This window comes from Letharia columbiana (assembly GCF_014066305.1).
Source record: "Letharia columbiana isolate WasteWater2 chromosome Unknown Sc0000002_s0, whole genome shotgun sequence".
NCBI lineage: Eukaryota > Fungi > Ascomycota > Lecanoromycetes > Lecanorales > Parmeliaceae > Letharia > Letharia columbiana.
In genome coordinates this window covers 1,456,172-1,472,816 of record NW_023501038.1, presented here as the reverse complement: position 1 = coordinate 1,472,816, position 16,645 = coordinate 1,456,172, and the positions used below count along the sequence as shown (strand labels likewise).

General features: G+C 39.3%; 1 protein-coding gene across 1 annotated transcript; it reads right to left on the bottom strand.

The window, feature by feature from the left end:
* Positions 1-207: 207 nt before the first annotated feature.
* On the bottom strand, positions 208-6,915 carry HO173_001397 (uncharacterized protein; the record flags this gene model as incomplete). The annotated part of the gene is made up of 1 exon (XM_037303336.1): positions 208-6,915. One exon carries the CDS (start codon positions 6,913-6,915, stop codon positions 208-210), a length of 6,708 nt encoding a protein of 2,235 aa, XP_037169983.1.
* Between the last annotated feature and the right edge of the window lie 9,730 nt (positions 6,916-16,645).

Sequence of the window (16,645 nt, the reverse complement as noted above, 5' to 3'; positions counted from 1 at the left end):
CTGGGACTTACTGTATATAAAGGAGACCAGCGGAAACAGCGATAACTGCACGAAAAAGGGACGGGCTGCTTTCCGAAAACGCAATACCATGTGCGTAAAATCCATTGACGGTGTGAAAGATTTGGTGCCATCTGATGACCTGTGCGAAATACCTACCAATGCTGCGTTCTCTTAACCAAGCTCTAACGCTCGTCTTCGCCTCGATTGTCAGAAAAACAACTCGTTGGTCTCCAACAGCTTCCTTTCTCTTGTTACTAGGAAGTGATCACCTTCCTCCCTCAGCGCTGGCATCGCTATGCAAGTCTTGAAGAACTCTCCAAAGCCTATCAGCAGTTGCGCCTTCTCCTCCTCATACAGACCAATGTCCATCACAACCTCCCTCCTCGTTGAGCCTCTAATGACATAATACTGATCACCGTGGCGGACCCAGATTCTGGTCAAGCTGTCTCTCAGCTCTTGCGTAGCGAACCGGCGAATGTTGGGGCTCGATGCCTCCGCGAGTGGCCTCTCATTTATGTCGATGTTTGCCATATTTGCATCACAGTCGCTGCGGAGCACAGCAGAAAAGTTCACAGCGAAAGATTTGAAGAACTCAATGTTGTCAACTGCAGACAGAGCTGGTCCTGGCAGACGGACAATATAGTCTAGGACCGGTAGAAGTGAGGAGATGGCTAAGTAGCATGCTGACATAATCCTCAATGTCCTACCGTCTCTTGGTTTTGATTCGCAAGAATCCGCTATGAGTATTTCGAACGATCGTCGCGTCGAATCGAGGAAAGCAGTGATCATGCTTGCAATGGCGGCGACACTACCCGGGTTGGTGCCATCAAGATCCTTAAGTAGCTCTTCAAAGACTGCTTGCAGAGCTTGCAGATAGGGCATTGCTAGGACCCAGCCACATGCCGTGCTGAAAGCCATCTCGACATATGCCGGAATGATGTTCTTGACGAGGAAAGAGCGCAACGTCGGTATAGATGATACACCGTCCTCGAAAGCACTGGACATTGCCGTGTGCAGCTGGCCAACGAGGTATGGCTGTTGGCCATCGATAGCAGCTCGCTCGGATACAGATTGGAGGAAGACTGCGAGCTGCTTGGGCGTCCTAGCGTCTTGCAGTCGTAGGCCGTAATTCTTGAGCTGGCCGACGACGTATGTCGGATCCGTGGCGGGTAGCGGGAAGGCACCGTTGTCGGTGAAGAAGCGATCTATGGGACAAATTGTCGAAGTGTGCTGCTGCAAGAACTCGACGACACGATGCACGAAGTCGACATAACCTCCTCTGGCGTTTGATCCGTGGCCAAGCTCTTGATAATTACGCTTCATCGTCGCCATGAGGTGCTTGAGTAAATCCTTGAATTCTTGCCGAAGCTCATTGCCGTTCATAAAGGGTTCGAATACGGCACTTTCCAAAGAAACCCGCATATTCGACAGGACGCTGGAGATCAATGATAGCCTGCGATCAGAGAAATCTGATGCCGCGACTTGATATGTTCCATTGGCTGCATCCTTCCAAAATGGTAGATTTTGTAGTAAAGAATTCTCAGAATCTGTGTTCAGCAAGGCACTTATAAGTCGATGTTGAAATTTGAGCAGTGACTCGCGCTCAACCAGCGAACAGACCCAAGACATCAAAAAGAACGCTTTGTGGTCATGGTAAGTTTTGTTGTCCATCTCAATTAACCTAGCCAGATAGTAGGCAAAGAATTTCCTAGTCTGCTCCGTGTCTCGCAATGAACTCCAAGAGTCGTGTCCAAATTGACCAAGGTAATCAGTCCAAGATCTTAGCCCACCTCGAACCAGTCCTTGGGCAACGATAACCCAAACGTCAACCACCTTCAATAGCAGAGCATCATCGGGCACCTGGTCTGCTCCAAAGCAATTCGAGAGAAGATGCCTCAAAGGGTCGTGGAACGTAACAAACGGCGAGACCGTGTCTTCTTGTCGTGGTATGGCTGCGGAATCGTCGTCAAAAGCTGACCAGTCTCCATAATCTTGGCTTTCTTCGTTCTTATCGCAAGACTCTGACGACTTGCTTGCACATGCAGTGAGAACGTCTAATGCTTGTATAATTGGCTTATTAGCTTGAGTTCTGCTCGCGTCAAACAATTCGAAAACTTTGGCCAACGTCGTAGACAACAAGGTTGAAGCGGCTTGAGAATTCAGAGCGGCGTCGATAGCGAGCTTAAGGCACACCAAAGCGTCACTCAGTATTGCTTCGACCTGGCGCTGGTTCCTAGCTATGGTTGTTTCAAGCAATTCTTTGGACACAATAAGGCCACCGACGGACTGCGCTGATCTGACTTGGTCCTCCGCTTCCGTGCGAGCAAGACTATGCTGTCGAAGAATTTGCGCCAAAATATGATTGTGCCACTCAGCGAACGGCTCTAGGTTAGTGATAGGCTCATCAGTCGATAATTGGAATTTGACGAGGTGGAACCAGGCCCGGATGTTGATATGGCAGGCCTCTCGATGCGAGATTTCCAGGTTGACCAGGTTGCGAATGACGGTCAACGGCGGTCTGCAGCTGGGCGGAGAAGCCCAGTATAAAGTACAGAGCAGATCATGGTGATTTCGCAATGCGTCTAAATGCTCTTGACGAACGGCTTCTTCTTTCGGGTGGGAGCGGCCATGATTTGGCATCAAGCGCCATACTACGTCTCGAATCTTCTTCTCGGAGTATGACTGTCGCATGTGCTTGACGCCGCTTCCTATAATCTTTAGCAGGATATGGAAGCCCCTATCTTCGGCCTCAGAGATCAGAGTAGGGTTCTCGCCTAGTCGTTCCAGAAAGAGCGGTGAGCCCTTGCTTTCTTCGCTCCTCAGATGAGCTAGACTGTTACGAGCGAAATAGTCGAAAAGTGTTCCAATGATGGATTCGCATCTTCGCCAGCCCCAGCCATTGATCAAGTGGAGGCAACGCCCAAAGATGGCTCGGCAGTAAGAGTTGAAGCTAGGAGGTTGCCGTTGTGGGTTACTTAGCGAAGCTTCCAACACAGGGTTTATGAGGCGCTTAGCAAGCGTCCAATTGTCAAATGGAACCCTGAACCGACGCCCAGTCTCTACAACTCCTTGTGCGTCCATTTCGAGGAAAGGTAGCAAGGTAAAGAGCTGTTTCCAGGATTTCTCAGCCAAAGCGACATCGAAAATACCATGCGAGGATCTGGTTGGGACAGCTTTCAGCAAAGTCAGCCAGACGCTCGTCTTAGAGTCTGGGTCTTGGCCAAGCACATGTTGGGCAACAACGAATGCTTCGATGGAATAGTCCTGGATGCGATAGTCTGCATTCTGATTCCTAAGGTTTGATAGACAAGTCTCGAACGGCTCAAGCCCCTTTCCCAGCGACAAGTCGAGAGTGTGAAGGGCTGCTTTTTGAACTAGGGATCCAACTTCATCCTGCAATCTTGACGGTATGAGCTCATGCTTAGAGATCTGTCTCAATTGGTTGGCAACTGATAGGTTAAGTGTGCTGATTTGGATGTCCTTTTGTAACTTGTCTGAAATTTGATGGTTGGTTGTTCTGCTGACTGCACTATGATCGATGAGCTCAGCAGTCAAGGTAAGAAGAAGGCTCTTGCATCTCAGGACGTATGCAACTCTGTCCACTGGGTCAAGGAAGCTCAAATGATTCGAGAAGTATTCAAGAATGCTGTTTTGCAAGAGCAAGACTTGCTCGTACCTAAGGAAATTCGGTACTCCTAGGCTCTGGCCCGCGGCATTTTGTAACGACTGGTTAATTGCCTCGAAAACTTCACCCAGCTCCGAAGAGACAGCGTCATTCCATGGGCCCCATCTCAGGCTCCTACCATTGAAATTCGCAAGGGCGTATCCTCTGGAGCTTTCGAGATTGGCGGTAATCGCATGTTTGAGAGCCTTAGCAAAGGCACCATTGCCTAGTAAAGTGTTTGCACTAAAGCAAGTTCCCGTAGGTAGAGGAGTGACACCAAAAGTGTCACTATACCGGGTTCCAAACGGTCCCAGGCCAACAAGCATGTCCCTTTTCTGTACTTCAGAGGAATCCACAGCTTGACCTGGATAATCATACGAGATAACAAGAGCACTGGGCTCTCTGGACCACGTTTCGGGAATATCCACGTGTTGTGGCTGTCTTTTTCTCCGCTTGCGGGGAAGGATCCTCTTGGTGGTGGTAGCATTGGCATCCTGACCCACTATCACACGATCTGCCTGTAGAGCAGCAGTATTGGATGGCCGCATGCCGTCCTCTCCAAGAAACCTCCGTACTACAACACCAGGAAGTCCTGAATCATCCTCAAAGTGATTGACTCTGGCTAGATCTCGCTGAAACATAGCCTGTGCATGTGTCCCATCTGTGTCTGCCCGAGTAGACTCTAGCATTGCTGGCCTTGAATCCTTGATAGCTCGCAACGAAGAGACTATTTGCCCTCGCTTTTTTGGCTTCTCGATAGATTGCTGAAGCCATGAGGGCGCTTTCTGTTGGCTAGTCTGAGGTTCGTCTCTACATCGACGCTCGATGAGATGATCTAGGGAGGTCTGAAGCTTTCGAGACTTTGTGAGACGAAGATGCGATTTCGCGGATGTCTTTCGAGAGGCCGACAATTTGAACTCTTGGAAGCTGCGTGTCGTTTTGGACGCCAACGAGGGCACGGGGCTATTCGTTGAACGCGGGCACAAAGGCTGGCGAGTTGATGCTTCATTGATCTTGTCGTTATCCAAAGGTACAATGGTTCCTTCCCGCCAATTTTGTAGGGTCTCATTGGCATCGTTATCATCATCCCTTGTTGCCAAGCGGACAAACTTTCGAGACGGACTGTGTCTTCCTTGATCACGGCGTGAGCGTGCTGTGCGAGTTGCGACTTTGAGAAATTGGGGCACAGAGTCCTGAGGTAGTCCCTTCGTTAATGGTGCGTCAAGTATACCAAGTCTCGGCGGGCGATATTTGGGTTTCTCCCTGTGACTTTCGTCGAACTGGTCCATGAATTTGCGCTGATGAGCGCCATTGCTTGAGGCTTTCTTCGAGATGCCGTAGGGAGTAACCCGAGGACGGGGGTGGATGTCTCCTATCTTATTCTGGCGTTTGTTGCTTTTTCGGGAATGGAAAGCCCTTGTTGCCGAAGGCAACATGGCATCGATTCGGTCGTCTTCTGCAGCCTCTCCCCATCTTCCCGTGAGAAGCCCTTCTCCACCATTTTCAGGCATTTGATGCTGGCGTTGATGAATTCGAGTCTGTTGCGGCAGCTCGTCTGACTCCGATTCGAGACCATCGTCATCGGCCAGCACAGTGATCTGCGGTCTTCGATTCGGCGTACCAGGTCTCTTGCTGCCTGCCGCGATAATCATGCGCGCTACACCTCGTTGAGCAACGTTTCTGTCAGGCGATACACTAGGAAGAGCCTTGTAAGTATCCTCGGGCTTCTTCTTTTGGGTTTTCAGGTCTAGCTTCAGCCAAGACGCTGGTAGGACTCCGCGTATCTTGCGTTGTGCGCGCTGAAGTTGGTGAGATGTTTCCTCTTCGGATGGACACATCTCAGCGTCGGTTGAGTCATCAGAATCTGTCATTCGTCTGATTCGGTGAGAGCGACTATCAGAATGTTCTTCTTCCGAAAATTCGAGCAGGTGCCGTCGCCTAGAGTCTGAAGAAGTCATCGGCGTTGGAAGAGCAGCAGGCGTGGTCCTTCGCGGCACCCGAAAGACAGGCAAAGCAGGGCGACCCATCTCTTGTGGTATCTGACTCCCCGACCAAGGTGGTGATGAGGCCACGTCAAATATAACGTCGTCCTCATTGAGTGCTGGGCTAGCTTTGTCCCCGGGCAGGGATGAATGTCGGTTCAAGACTAAGCCTGGTGGCATCCTGAAGGTCGTCGCCTTACCAATCTTACGCCTCTTATGGCCATTGCCGACATACTTGAGCATTGAATGGCTGAGAAGGGTACTCATGTCCGGTAAATCATCATCTCCAAAGACAAAGATGTCCCTCTCGTCTTGAGATGTGACAATCGGAGAGCCCTCAAGCTGGATGGGAGATGCAGAATAGGGTTCTGGTTGTTCGGTGTCACTGTCCACAAGCTGGCTATCTTCGCCATAGAATTCAATGTTCTGAGACTCTTGTTCCCGGGTCTTTGCAGCCTCGGCTTCCATTTGCGCTATACGCAGGGGTTTCACTCCTCTTGCTTTCAGAGTTTGGCGGTATTGCTCGCTCTCAAGCGCGTATGGGCGTAGCTGAATGGGATTACGGTGGCGTAGATTGCGAGTCGCTCTCCCAGATTCGTGAGCTCGGTTAACAAACTGTGGCTCTGGCTCATTTGTAGTCTTGTGGCGAGAAGTTGACTCGAGAGTCTCGGGACCGCCGTCTATAGAGGTTTCCCGTTCATCACTTTGATCTTCGTGAGTCGACTTCTGCGTGCCTGGTGTGGATGGTGTCCCATGATTGGAGATGAACAACTCGGGCAGTGGCGAAGACGATAGAGAGCTTGAAAATGCAACTTCGTTGGGTGGGGTTAGGCTTGAATAAGGTCTCGCCTCCAGGTCATGGGCTCTATCGGGCAATTCTGCTTCAAGTCGTGCTGCTGGTGTGGCACTGTAGTGATCTTGTTGGAGCTCATCGGTATCCCCGTCGGAATATACCATGAATTTTTCGGTATTTTGCCCCACTACTGGTGACAGAGCATCTTCTTCCTCACGTTGCACTAGTAGGGTTGCCGCAGTGCTGCATTGTTCTCCTGTACTTGTAACACCGATTCCGTTGTCTCCAACTCCACCATCCCTGCCTTCTCTTGTGCCCCAACCGCCATAAGCCTTCCCATCGTGCGGCTCGCCAGACTCGATAGCTTCTATGTCACCAATGTGGATTGCTTCCCTGGATGCCGTAAGAGTCGGATTCTGAGAGTCTTCTTCCTCGTCTGAGTCCTGGACGTAACCACGGGCTCTCCAGTCTGCCATCTGGAACCTCGAGCATGTCGTCCAGCGGTCACGTAGTCCTCACGATAACATTTGTCTTTGGGAGGTGAGGCCGACGCGCCTGGAATACGCGACCTTATCTTATCTTAGTGTGATTCATTAGCGCACTACGAGTACGGCAAATTATGCGTAACAAATGGACAACAACAATCTTATGAAGCTCGAATTTTCCTGAAGACCACTGCTACTGTGCCTGATCAGTGGTGCTCTATCCCTTTCCTTGAGTGCGGGACGTACACGCTAGCAGGGACCAAATGTAGGGATTATCATTGGTTACATCACTGCCTCTAACTGATCTTATCTTGCTTACAGAGATTTTGCTTCGCTAAGCAAGATGTGACCAATGATAATCCCTACATTTGGTCCCTGCTAGCGTGTACGTCCCGCACTCAAGGAAAGGGATAGTGGATTAAGGATCGAGTGTTTCGAATATCTCAGGGTGGGAGTAATAACAGGGTGAGCCGAGTCGGAAGGTGCTTCCTGCGGGGTTGTTCTTTCTAGTCCATATATAGTATAGCTTGCTTGGCTGGATCCCTAGGATCCTTCGGATTCTTCCTCCATAGAAATCTACATCCTCTTCTACCCACACGAGCCTAACCATACCTTATTCTTTAGAGGTCTCTACCCGAATCTTTTTATAACCCTAAAGTAGAATCATCTTTACTATTATTCTTGCGTATCTTTTATAATCCTCATTTAGCCTATCCGACTATAATCACTCATTATTCGTTCTTCCACTAAATCCCTCACTGAAAATCTCACTACGAAAGTACTTTCTTAAGTCATTCAGTCTAGAAAGCCTCTTATATCTATTAAATCACTTCTAGAGACTTAAGAAGCCTTTAGTAAATATCTCAAGAAGTTGTTATTATTTAACTCGATTCTCTAATTATCGCTGTTACTTATTAGAACTCTTTTACTACTACGAAAGTAAGTTATAGCACTATTATTCTAGCGAGTATTAGAAATCTCCTTAAGGAATTAGTCTATTACTATCATCTTAATACTTTAAACTTCTCGAGAATTCCTCTTAATAATAGTCCTACGAATTCTATAGTCTTATTATTAGAATCTTACTAAAGCACGCCTTCTTTAGATTAGTCTAAAGCTCTTATATAGTCTAATACTCTTTCTAATAATACTATAAAAAGTAATTATACCTCGCCTTATATTTACTATATATAATAACTTCTCGAAGATTACTAGCATATTAATAGCAAAGTAACTTCGAAAATTTAACTTTAATATAAAAAATTATTAAGATAAAGAAGGTCGTTTCCCTCTAGTTAAGTATCTAAGATATCTTAATATACTTTTTATCAACGATGCTTTTAAGTAATTAGAAAGTTATCTAGAAGCTATTTAACTTCTTATTAAAGTAGAGAATATCGGTTTTTAGCAAATAATTTAATAGTTTCGAGCTATATTCTATGAGAAATTTTTCTTAAAAGCTATAAAAGTAAGCGTAATTTCTTTTAATATCGAGATTATAGACCTATATCAATATCTTAAAAAATTTCTTACTTTCTAGTTTCTACTTTAAGCGTGTTATTAACTTAATATAGAGAGTTAAGATTAAGAATAGACCCGCTACTACTCTTAGTGCTACTTTTAGCCTCCTTAAATCTATTATACTCGATATTATTCTCCGTACCTTTATTAAAAGATTAAATAATTACGAGATTTAAAAGAAAGTAATAAGAGGTATAATATCGTCCGATAGATCTCTATATATAATTTTCAATCTTGCTAAAAAAGTATAATATATTAACTTCGAGATTTAGAAGCTTCTAAATAAAGAATCGAGATTTAATTAACTATAATTCTATAAGTCTCTTATGAAACGAAACTTACCGAAATAGTAGATGACTTTTTTATTTACTTCTTATTAAGCTATTAAAGCTTCGAAATCCTTATACTATTAGTCTTAATTCTTTTATACAAATTCATCGAAGTAGCTACTAGAGGCTTCTACGAAACTTTAATATTTCATATAATCTCAACTCTTAGAGTATCGTCGTTCTTTATACGAAGTTTTAATTTCTACTTTAACTTCGATCTTAATTTAGAATTCTAATAAAGAAAACGTTAATAAAAGCGGATCTCTAAATTCTATAGCTAGTAGTCGCTTTTATAACTATTAATTTATTTTAAAAGATATACCCGAGTATAGTACTTCGAAAAACTCTTATATTAATAAAATAATTTATTAATCTTATAGAAAAAATAATTAAATATCTATTAAGTATAATATTAAGATTTATATCTCTTCTAATTATAATAATATCTTATTATCTATTTAAAAGTAATTATATTTAAAAATACTCGTTTTCGAAAATAATTTATAGTTAAACTTTACTTTCGTTAGGTTTAAAAAAGTTTAATAAATCTTCTAGACTCTATAGAATTACCCCTTCGCCGAAGCCTTTTATAGCTTCTTCTTCTTCTTCTTCTTCTTCTACTAGATCGGGTTAAATAACGCCTTTAAGCTCTATAAATTCTTATATTTTTATCTTATTCTAATTTAGTATAATTCGGAGTAGTAAAGTTAAATCGATCTTATTCCGCTGATATAAAAATCGCTAAAGCTTTTCTCGATAAAGAATTAAGATTTAATAAATAAGCTTATATAGAAGAAGTACTAATATTAATATCGATATTAATATCTTAGCTATAATAAGAGAAGTAGTCTAAGAAGTCTTAATTAGTATTTATTTAACTATAGTAATTTATATTATAGTAATTTTAGATATCTTAGTATTAGTAAAAGTAGTTTAATATTAATTTAAATCTCGATACTTCTTTCTACTCGTCGTAAGTTCTTATCTAAGTAAGTTCGTAGCATTCTTCGATAGCTATAGATTAAGAATCTTCTTTTTAGAACTAGTTATACTAATCTTAGATTATTTTAAAAGAAAAGTATTTTAAATATAAGAATAAGAAGCGAGTTAATAAAAAAGTAGAATCTTAGCCTTTAATAGGTCTATTTAATAGATTAGAATATAATTCTCTTATATCGATTCGATATATACTTAAGAGTATTAAAGTTAATATAAATATAATAAATCTTATAATATAGTTACCTACTATATATAAGAAGTTAAAGCGCCTTTATACTTAAATTCTTAAGAAATAAACTTCGAAGTCTACTATAAATACTACGTAAGCTTCTCTAATTAGCTTTTAATCTACTTTTATCTAATAAATTTTATAGATATCTATACTACCTCTAGGGTATTCGCAAGTTTATTAATCTATATCGATATTTTCTTTTATATTAGTACTATAAGTACCTATATCTTAATCTTTCTAATAGACTTTAAGAAACCCTACTACGTTAATATTCGTATTCTATATTAATACTTCTACTATAAAAGCTGAGAAGTATATACGCTTTCTTAGCTCTCTTATGGGTGTAAATAAAGCGTTTTATATTTTTATTATTATAAAGAAATTGAATAGATTTAACGTTAGCCTCGAGAAATCTTATACTTAGACGAATTAAGGTTTTGATATAAATATAATATCTTCTAAACTAGTACACCTTTTAGGTCTATATCTTTACTTACTTTCGAAGATTAAATTTAAAAACCTTTTTATACGTATAGCGAATTATTGTAATATCGTATTAGAATATTAAATATAGCTTACGATTAATATAGAAGGAATTTAAAGAAATATTCGATATTTTATAACTTCGGAAGTTATATTTATTACGGAATTAGGGAGATCTAAGTATCTTAGTTTAATTCTCGAGATTCTATAGCTCTATTCTATAGATACTTTTATTTCAATTTATCTTTCTATTATTTTTCTAAGAGATAAATCGAAAGATAAAAAAAGTTCGAAGAATCGTGGGTTCGGAAATGATTTTCTACAAAGATTATAATTTGTTAATATATTTCAAGTTTGCTATAATTATTCTAAAGGCTATTAAGTAAGATAAGCTAAAGGCTTTCTTTAAGGAAATTAATTCTTTAGAATTTAATAATTCTTTTAATTCTAGAAATAACTTATAAGATAAGAAAGAGATTAAGTATTAGAATTTTTAGTAAATTAAGTTTATCTTAAGTAGAATATTAAATTGCTAGAGCTCGTAGAAGTCTATCTTAAGAATTTAAGTCTCTTAAATATCTTTATTATTATCTTTAAGAATCTTAATTCTTTTTCTTTACTAAAGTAAGTAACTATCATAAACTTTCTCGGCTAATCTATCGAAGTCTTTAGTGCTTCGAGAACGCTAGCACTATTATTTTCATAGGTACCTCTTAAGTAAGTATTTTCTATTAGAAGAATAATTCGTCGAAGTCTTTCGTAGTATTCTTTATTATTAGAATTTAAAGAATAGACTAATAAGCTAGAATTAAAATTAATTCTCGAATTACTTATTACTATAGTAGAGTAGAGATTATAGATATTATAACTACTATATTAATATAAATATCTTAATAAGAAAGATCTAAGAGACTTACCTTATACGAATCTTATTATATATCGAGTACGCATTATATCTAATATAAAGCCTACTTTCTCGAAATCTTAGAAATATTAATCTTCTTATACGAAGTAATAATTAAGAAAGCTTATTTAAGACGATCTTAAAGGTAGTATCTATAAACTTACTAAGTCTATAAATAAATGTCTATCTTAGTAGAATATATAGACTATTATAATAGATAAAGTCGAGAATCTAAAATCTACTGACGAGTTTTAAATAACTTTCAATTATTTATAAGTTACGAAGTTTTTTTTAGAAGCTTATCTCGAGCTAAGCTCGAAAGTTTACGATTATCTATTTAATTTATATTATAAATACTTATTCTTAGCTAATTTAAAGCACGTATATCTTATAATATCTCTATATTCTAACGATAGATACTACTTTATTTTTATTATTTTAGATATTAATTAGATATAACCTACGAGAATATAATAGAAATTATAATTTATAGACTTTATTATAACGAAGCTGGCTTATAGAGCATTTAATCCTATTTCTTTAGAATCTTCTTTACTATATTTATCGAATTCTAAGAGACTAAGATTCTATCGCCTCTTATATTTTATATAAATAACTTTTTCGATAGCTTTTATAACTTCGAGAATCTATTTTTTTTTTTATAGTATTACTTCTTTCTAAAGTCGAATAAATTAAGTTACTTTTATTCTTTAAGAAATTATAACTATCTATATTATTAATTAAGATTCTTAATATAACTTATATTATTAAAGAATATATTTATATTTTTAAAGAATAGATTACTAAAGTAATTAAGTAATCTATTTCTTTAAATTAGTCGAAAGTTTAAGATTTCTTAGAAATTGTAGATATTACGCGTCGGTAGATAAAGAACTTCGCGGAAATTACGAGATCTCTTTTTAGATTTATAAAAAAGGTAAAATGGCGATAGACTTAAGTAGAATAGCTATTATTTGAGATCCTACGTATTAAATATACTATAAGAATTAACATATACGATATTAACTTAAGTCGAATCGTTTATATATATATTAATACTTTTTATTTTATAGCTAAATATACTATTATATAGTATTATACTTCTACGCTATAAGAAGCTTTTTAAATTAAAGATATATTATTAAAAGCTTTATAATCTTAGAAGTCTTTCGTAATAGAAAAGAATATAAAAGTATCTATCTTATACGATTCGTTTACCTTTAATCCCACTTAAAAGAAGTACCCTACTTATAAGCGAGAACTCTACGCTATTATCACGTTCTATAAGAAGTATAACTACTTATATAAGTATCTATATTAGTCTACTATAATACACACTAATTATAAGCCTCTTACGCACTTTCTCGACTTAGATCTTTATAAGAAAATCTATAGATATTAAATTAATAGACTTTATCGCTTAAATCTCATTATTTAATATATATCTAGGCCTCGAAATAAAGCTACTAATAACTTATCGAGGATTTTATTTAATATTAAATACTTAGAGAATATTATAGTTATATAAGTATAATATAAATTAAAGAATTATAATCCGAAATAAATCTAAAAGAATAATAAGAATAAATTTAATTTATTTCTAGTAGTACTCATTAAATCGGAATAACTTAAAGTTATTAATAGGGGCACGCTATATAATATTTCTTCTTTCTCGCTAAAAGCTATTTCTACTACGGAAGCTATAAAACTATTTATAAAAGCCTTTAATAAGATTAATAAGAATATTAAAATTTAAATTAAAGCCTACCGCAGTAATATCTAATTTAACGAAATCTACGAATTTCTTATCGTAGAATCTTCGACTCTTACTACTACGCTGCTTTAAAAAGCTTTTAAGTATCGAGTAATATAATATATTCTAATAATTCTATAGATCTTTCGAGGAGACGTATACTTACCTTACGTGCTGAAAGGAAAAGTACTTATAATACTACGAGAAGTTTATAATAAAAGTAGATATTAAGCTAAGATTAGTACTCTAATAAGATTACATAGCTACTACTAATTTAAAAAAGTATAAAATATTAAGAAGTATATTATTAAGTATCTCGAGTATACTAAGTATAGATCTACTATTAGATCTTAGCCTTTATATTCTATTAAAATTATATATTCTTTTTAGCTTATAGAAATGAATTTTATAGACTTACTTAAGATTATTAAAGTAGAATCTACTTTTATACTTATAAAAGTCTACTATATAAGTAGATTTACGATTTTCTTTATTACTATATTTACTAATATAAAGAATATTATATAATATCTTAAGTTATTCTTTACTATATATAGAAAGCTTTATATCTACTATCTCGATCGCGATTAATATTTCTTTAATAATAAATTAAAAGAATTCTTGAGATTCGAAGATATTATCGTTATATATAGCCCTTCTAATACTTTTAAGAGTATAAGAATAATCGAAATCTATAATAAACTACTAAAAGCGATACTTCGTAAGGATTCTCTTTATATCGAATTAAAATGAGATTAGCGGTTATTAAAGACTAAAGATTTCATTAATATACGAGTTATCGAATATCTAAGAATCTCTTTTATTAGTATTCTTTTCGGATCGCTGCTAAAAGCTTCTACTAGTATATCTACCTTACGTATACTTTTTAAATATAATATTCCTACTTAGATAACTTAGCTAAAGAATTTAATTAATTATACTTAAATCGTATAATAATATCTTATTTATCGGGCGGATCTTTATAATATGATTAGATAACGTTTAAATTAATAGAAGAAGAATATAGCTTCTCGATATAATAAGGGAATTAAATAAATTACGTATTATGTTGATAATCTAATTATATTATATTAGAAGGATATAGAAAAACTAAAAGCTCGCTGAAGAGGTCCGTTCCGAATAAGTGGATATGGTGGATTCTATGGAAGATCCTTCACACTTGTATAACTTAATGGCCGAAAGATCAGACACGCATTTTACGGTGATTATCTCAAGAAATTCGTTACTCGTATAGACTACCTCCTAGATCCCACTACCCCCTCATTACCACAATAGCAAACTATCAGACGTCCCCAAGCTTGAAGCTTTCCCGAGAAGTTTGTGCTTCCTTAGAGATATATGCACTTGCGGAAGGCTTCAGCGTCCTTGCTTTCTGTAGTATTACATGAAAATGGTTATAGAAGTAGTGGTTTTGTTTTGTTTTTTTTTTTTTTAGGTGCTGTGCTATGCTATAGCTTTGTTTACTATAGAAGTAGCTTTTACTTACATTTGTATATAGCTTTATAGTCGCTGGGGCTCTGTCTTGTTTGTTCCGTAGTAGTCGGAAGGTGCTTCCTGCGGGGTTGTTCTTTCTAGCCATATATAGCATAGCTCGCTTGGCTGGATCCCTAAGATCCTTCGGATCCTGCTTCCATAGAATCTACATCCTCTTCTACCCACACGAGCCTGGTCATCCTTGTTCTTTATCCGCAGACCTGTATAAACCGAAATATATCCACACACTCTGTCTCTTTCTCCCAGATCCTACGCCCGCTTTAACATAATGTACCCGAGCCCACGCAGCACGATCGTGGCAGGCGCATGAACCAATATTCCCGAATCCGCCACCCCCAACGCCGTTAACACCAGAGCATAGTCCCAATCGCCTGCTCCTTTGTGTATCCAAAAGATCCCAGTATGAGCCTACAAGTAACGACCGTAGCGCGAGCGGGGCAAAAGTAAATGAACCGATTTATGTGATCCTGGCTGATCTCAGTTGATTTATCCTGGCTGATGGCGCCCCCCAAACATGAGTGAGCCGCTGCCTGTCGGATGTCCTGATCAGATATGCAAAATCATTACGCAAAAACTTGCCGCCTTGGGGGAACGGTTCGTAGCGATGGCGACATTGCATACGTGGTTGGAGATCCAGACGCAGCCAAAAGTATGCAGCTAGCTCACGAGGAAATCCGTAACGACGTGGAAGATATCTATTGACAACGTCGCTCCGTCACCAACCTCCCTTCTGCCGCGTTCAACACCGTTTCTTCTTGTCCTTTCCTATCATACCCCTTTTCAGCATTTTGATGCGAACTTGTTTCTCCTCCAAAGGCGCTCCCTTGATTCTGGTTGGCCCCACTCGCTTGGCTACTTCCCTGTCGGCTAGCATTTGCCGTCCTGTCACCCCCCTTTGAATCTCGGTAGGCTCTGAGAATACACCAAGTACTGCGACGATCGTACCTTCGGCACCAACCACGCTCAGTCCTACTTCGCCGCATAGCTTGCCCGCTCCTTCGCGCAGCCGCAACCTTGGTCTATCCTTGAAGTGGCTTAATGGGATGCATTCTGTCGAATCGCGTTGATGTTGTTTTTTTTTTTTTTTTTTTTTTTTTTTTTTTTTGGGGGGGGTTTTCCCCCCCCCCTTTTTCCGACAGCATGGCTGTGCTAGACAGCCAGGCACGCGTCTACGGGACGCAGAATCTGCGCGTCGTGGACGCCAGCTCATTTCCATTCCTCCCACTGGGGCATCCTCAGTCTACTGTTTACGCGCTGGCTGAAAAGATCGCGGCCGATATCCTGGGCGCTAGTACACCACCGCCGGGCTACTCGATGACGGGCTATGCGCAAGACGTAGCGCAGGGACAAACTCGTTTGTAGACTCTGACGAACAGTAGCAATCAGGTTTCAGCACAGCAGGAAAGTGGGGCCGCTTTGAATTTCCCTTCGCGTACCTCAGTAGTGGTATTCGTTGCTCTCTACGCAGTCTCGTTGACTTGGTTCACATGTTGTTTCTAATTGTCGATTTCAGAAGTGCGCATGAAGATGAGGTCGAAAGATGAACATACCTATATAGGATCATGTGGATGCCAGGAAAAGCTGTGATTGTAAGTATATATGGATGCATACCTACGTCTTTGGATGTGTATACGACTGCATGACTGCTGGAAACCTCCCAATTTGTGAAAAACTCTCCACCCAGGACTCGCACGCTCCTTTGACCACCTTGCAGCCGCAACTGTAGGCAACTAAGCCGAGCGAATTTCAAAACTTACTTGGTCGTAAGATACCTTTGGACCCCCGTCTTAGAAAGGGTCAAAATACCGTGACTCCTTGGATCAATCACGAACTTACTTGAGTCAATCATCCGGAAGTCGAACCGTCTCTGCACTATCAACATTCATTACCAGATCCTCTGTATGAAGCATCGCTGAATTCTTTGAAGTGAATGCAAGACATGTGAACGCAAGACCCCGCAGACCCTAGGGAGAACTGGGTAAGAC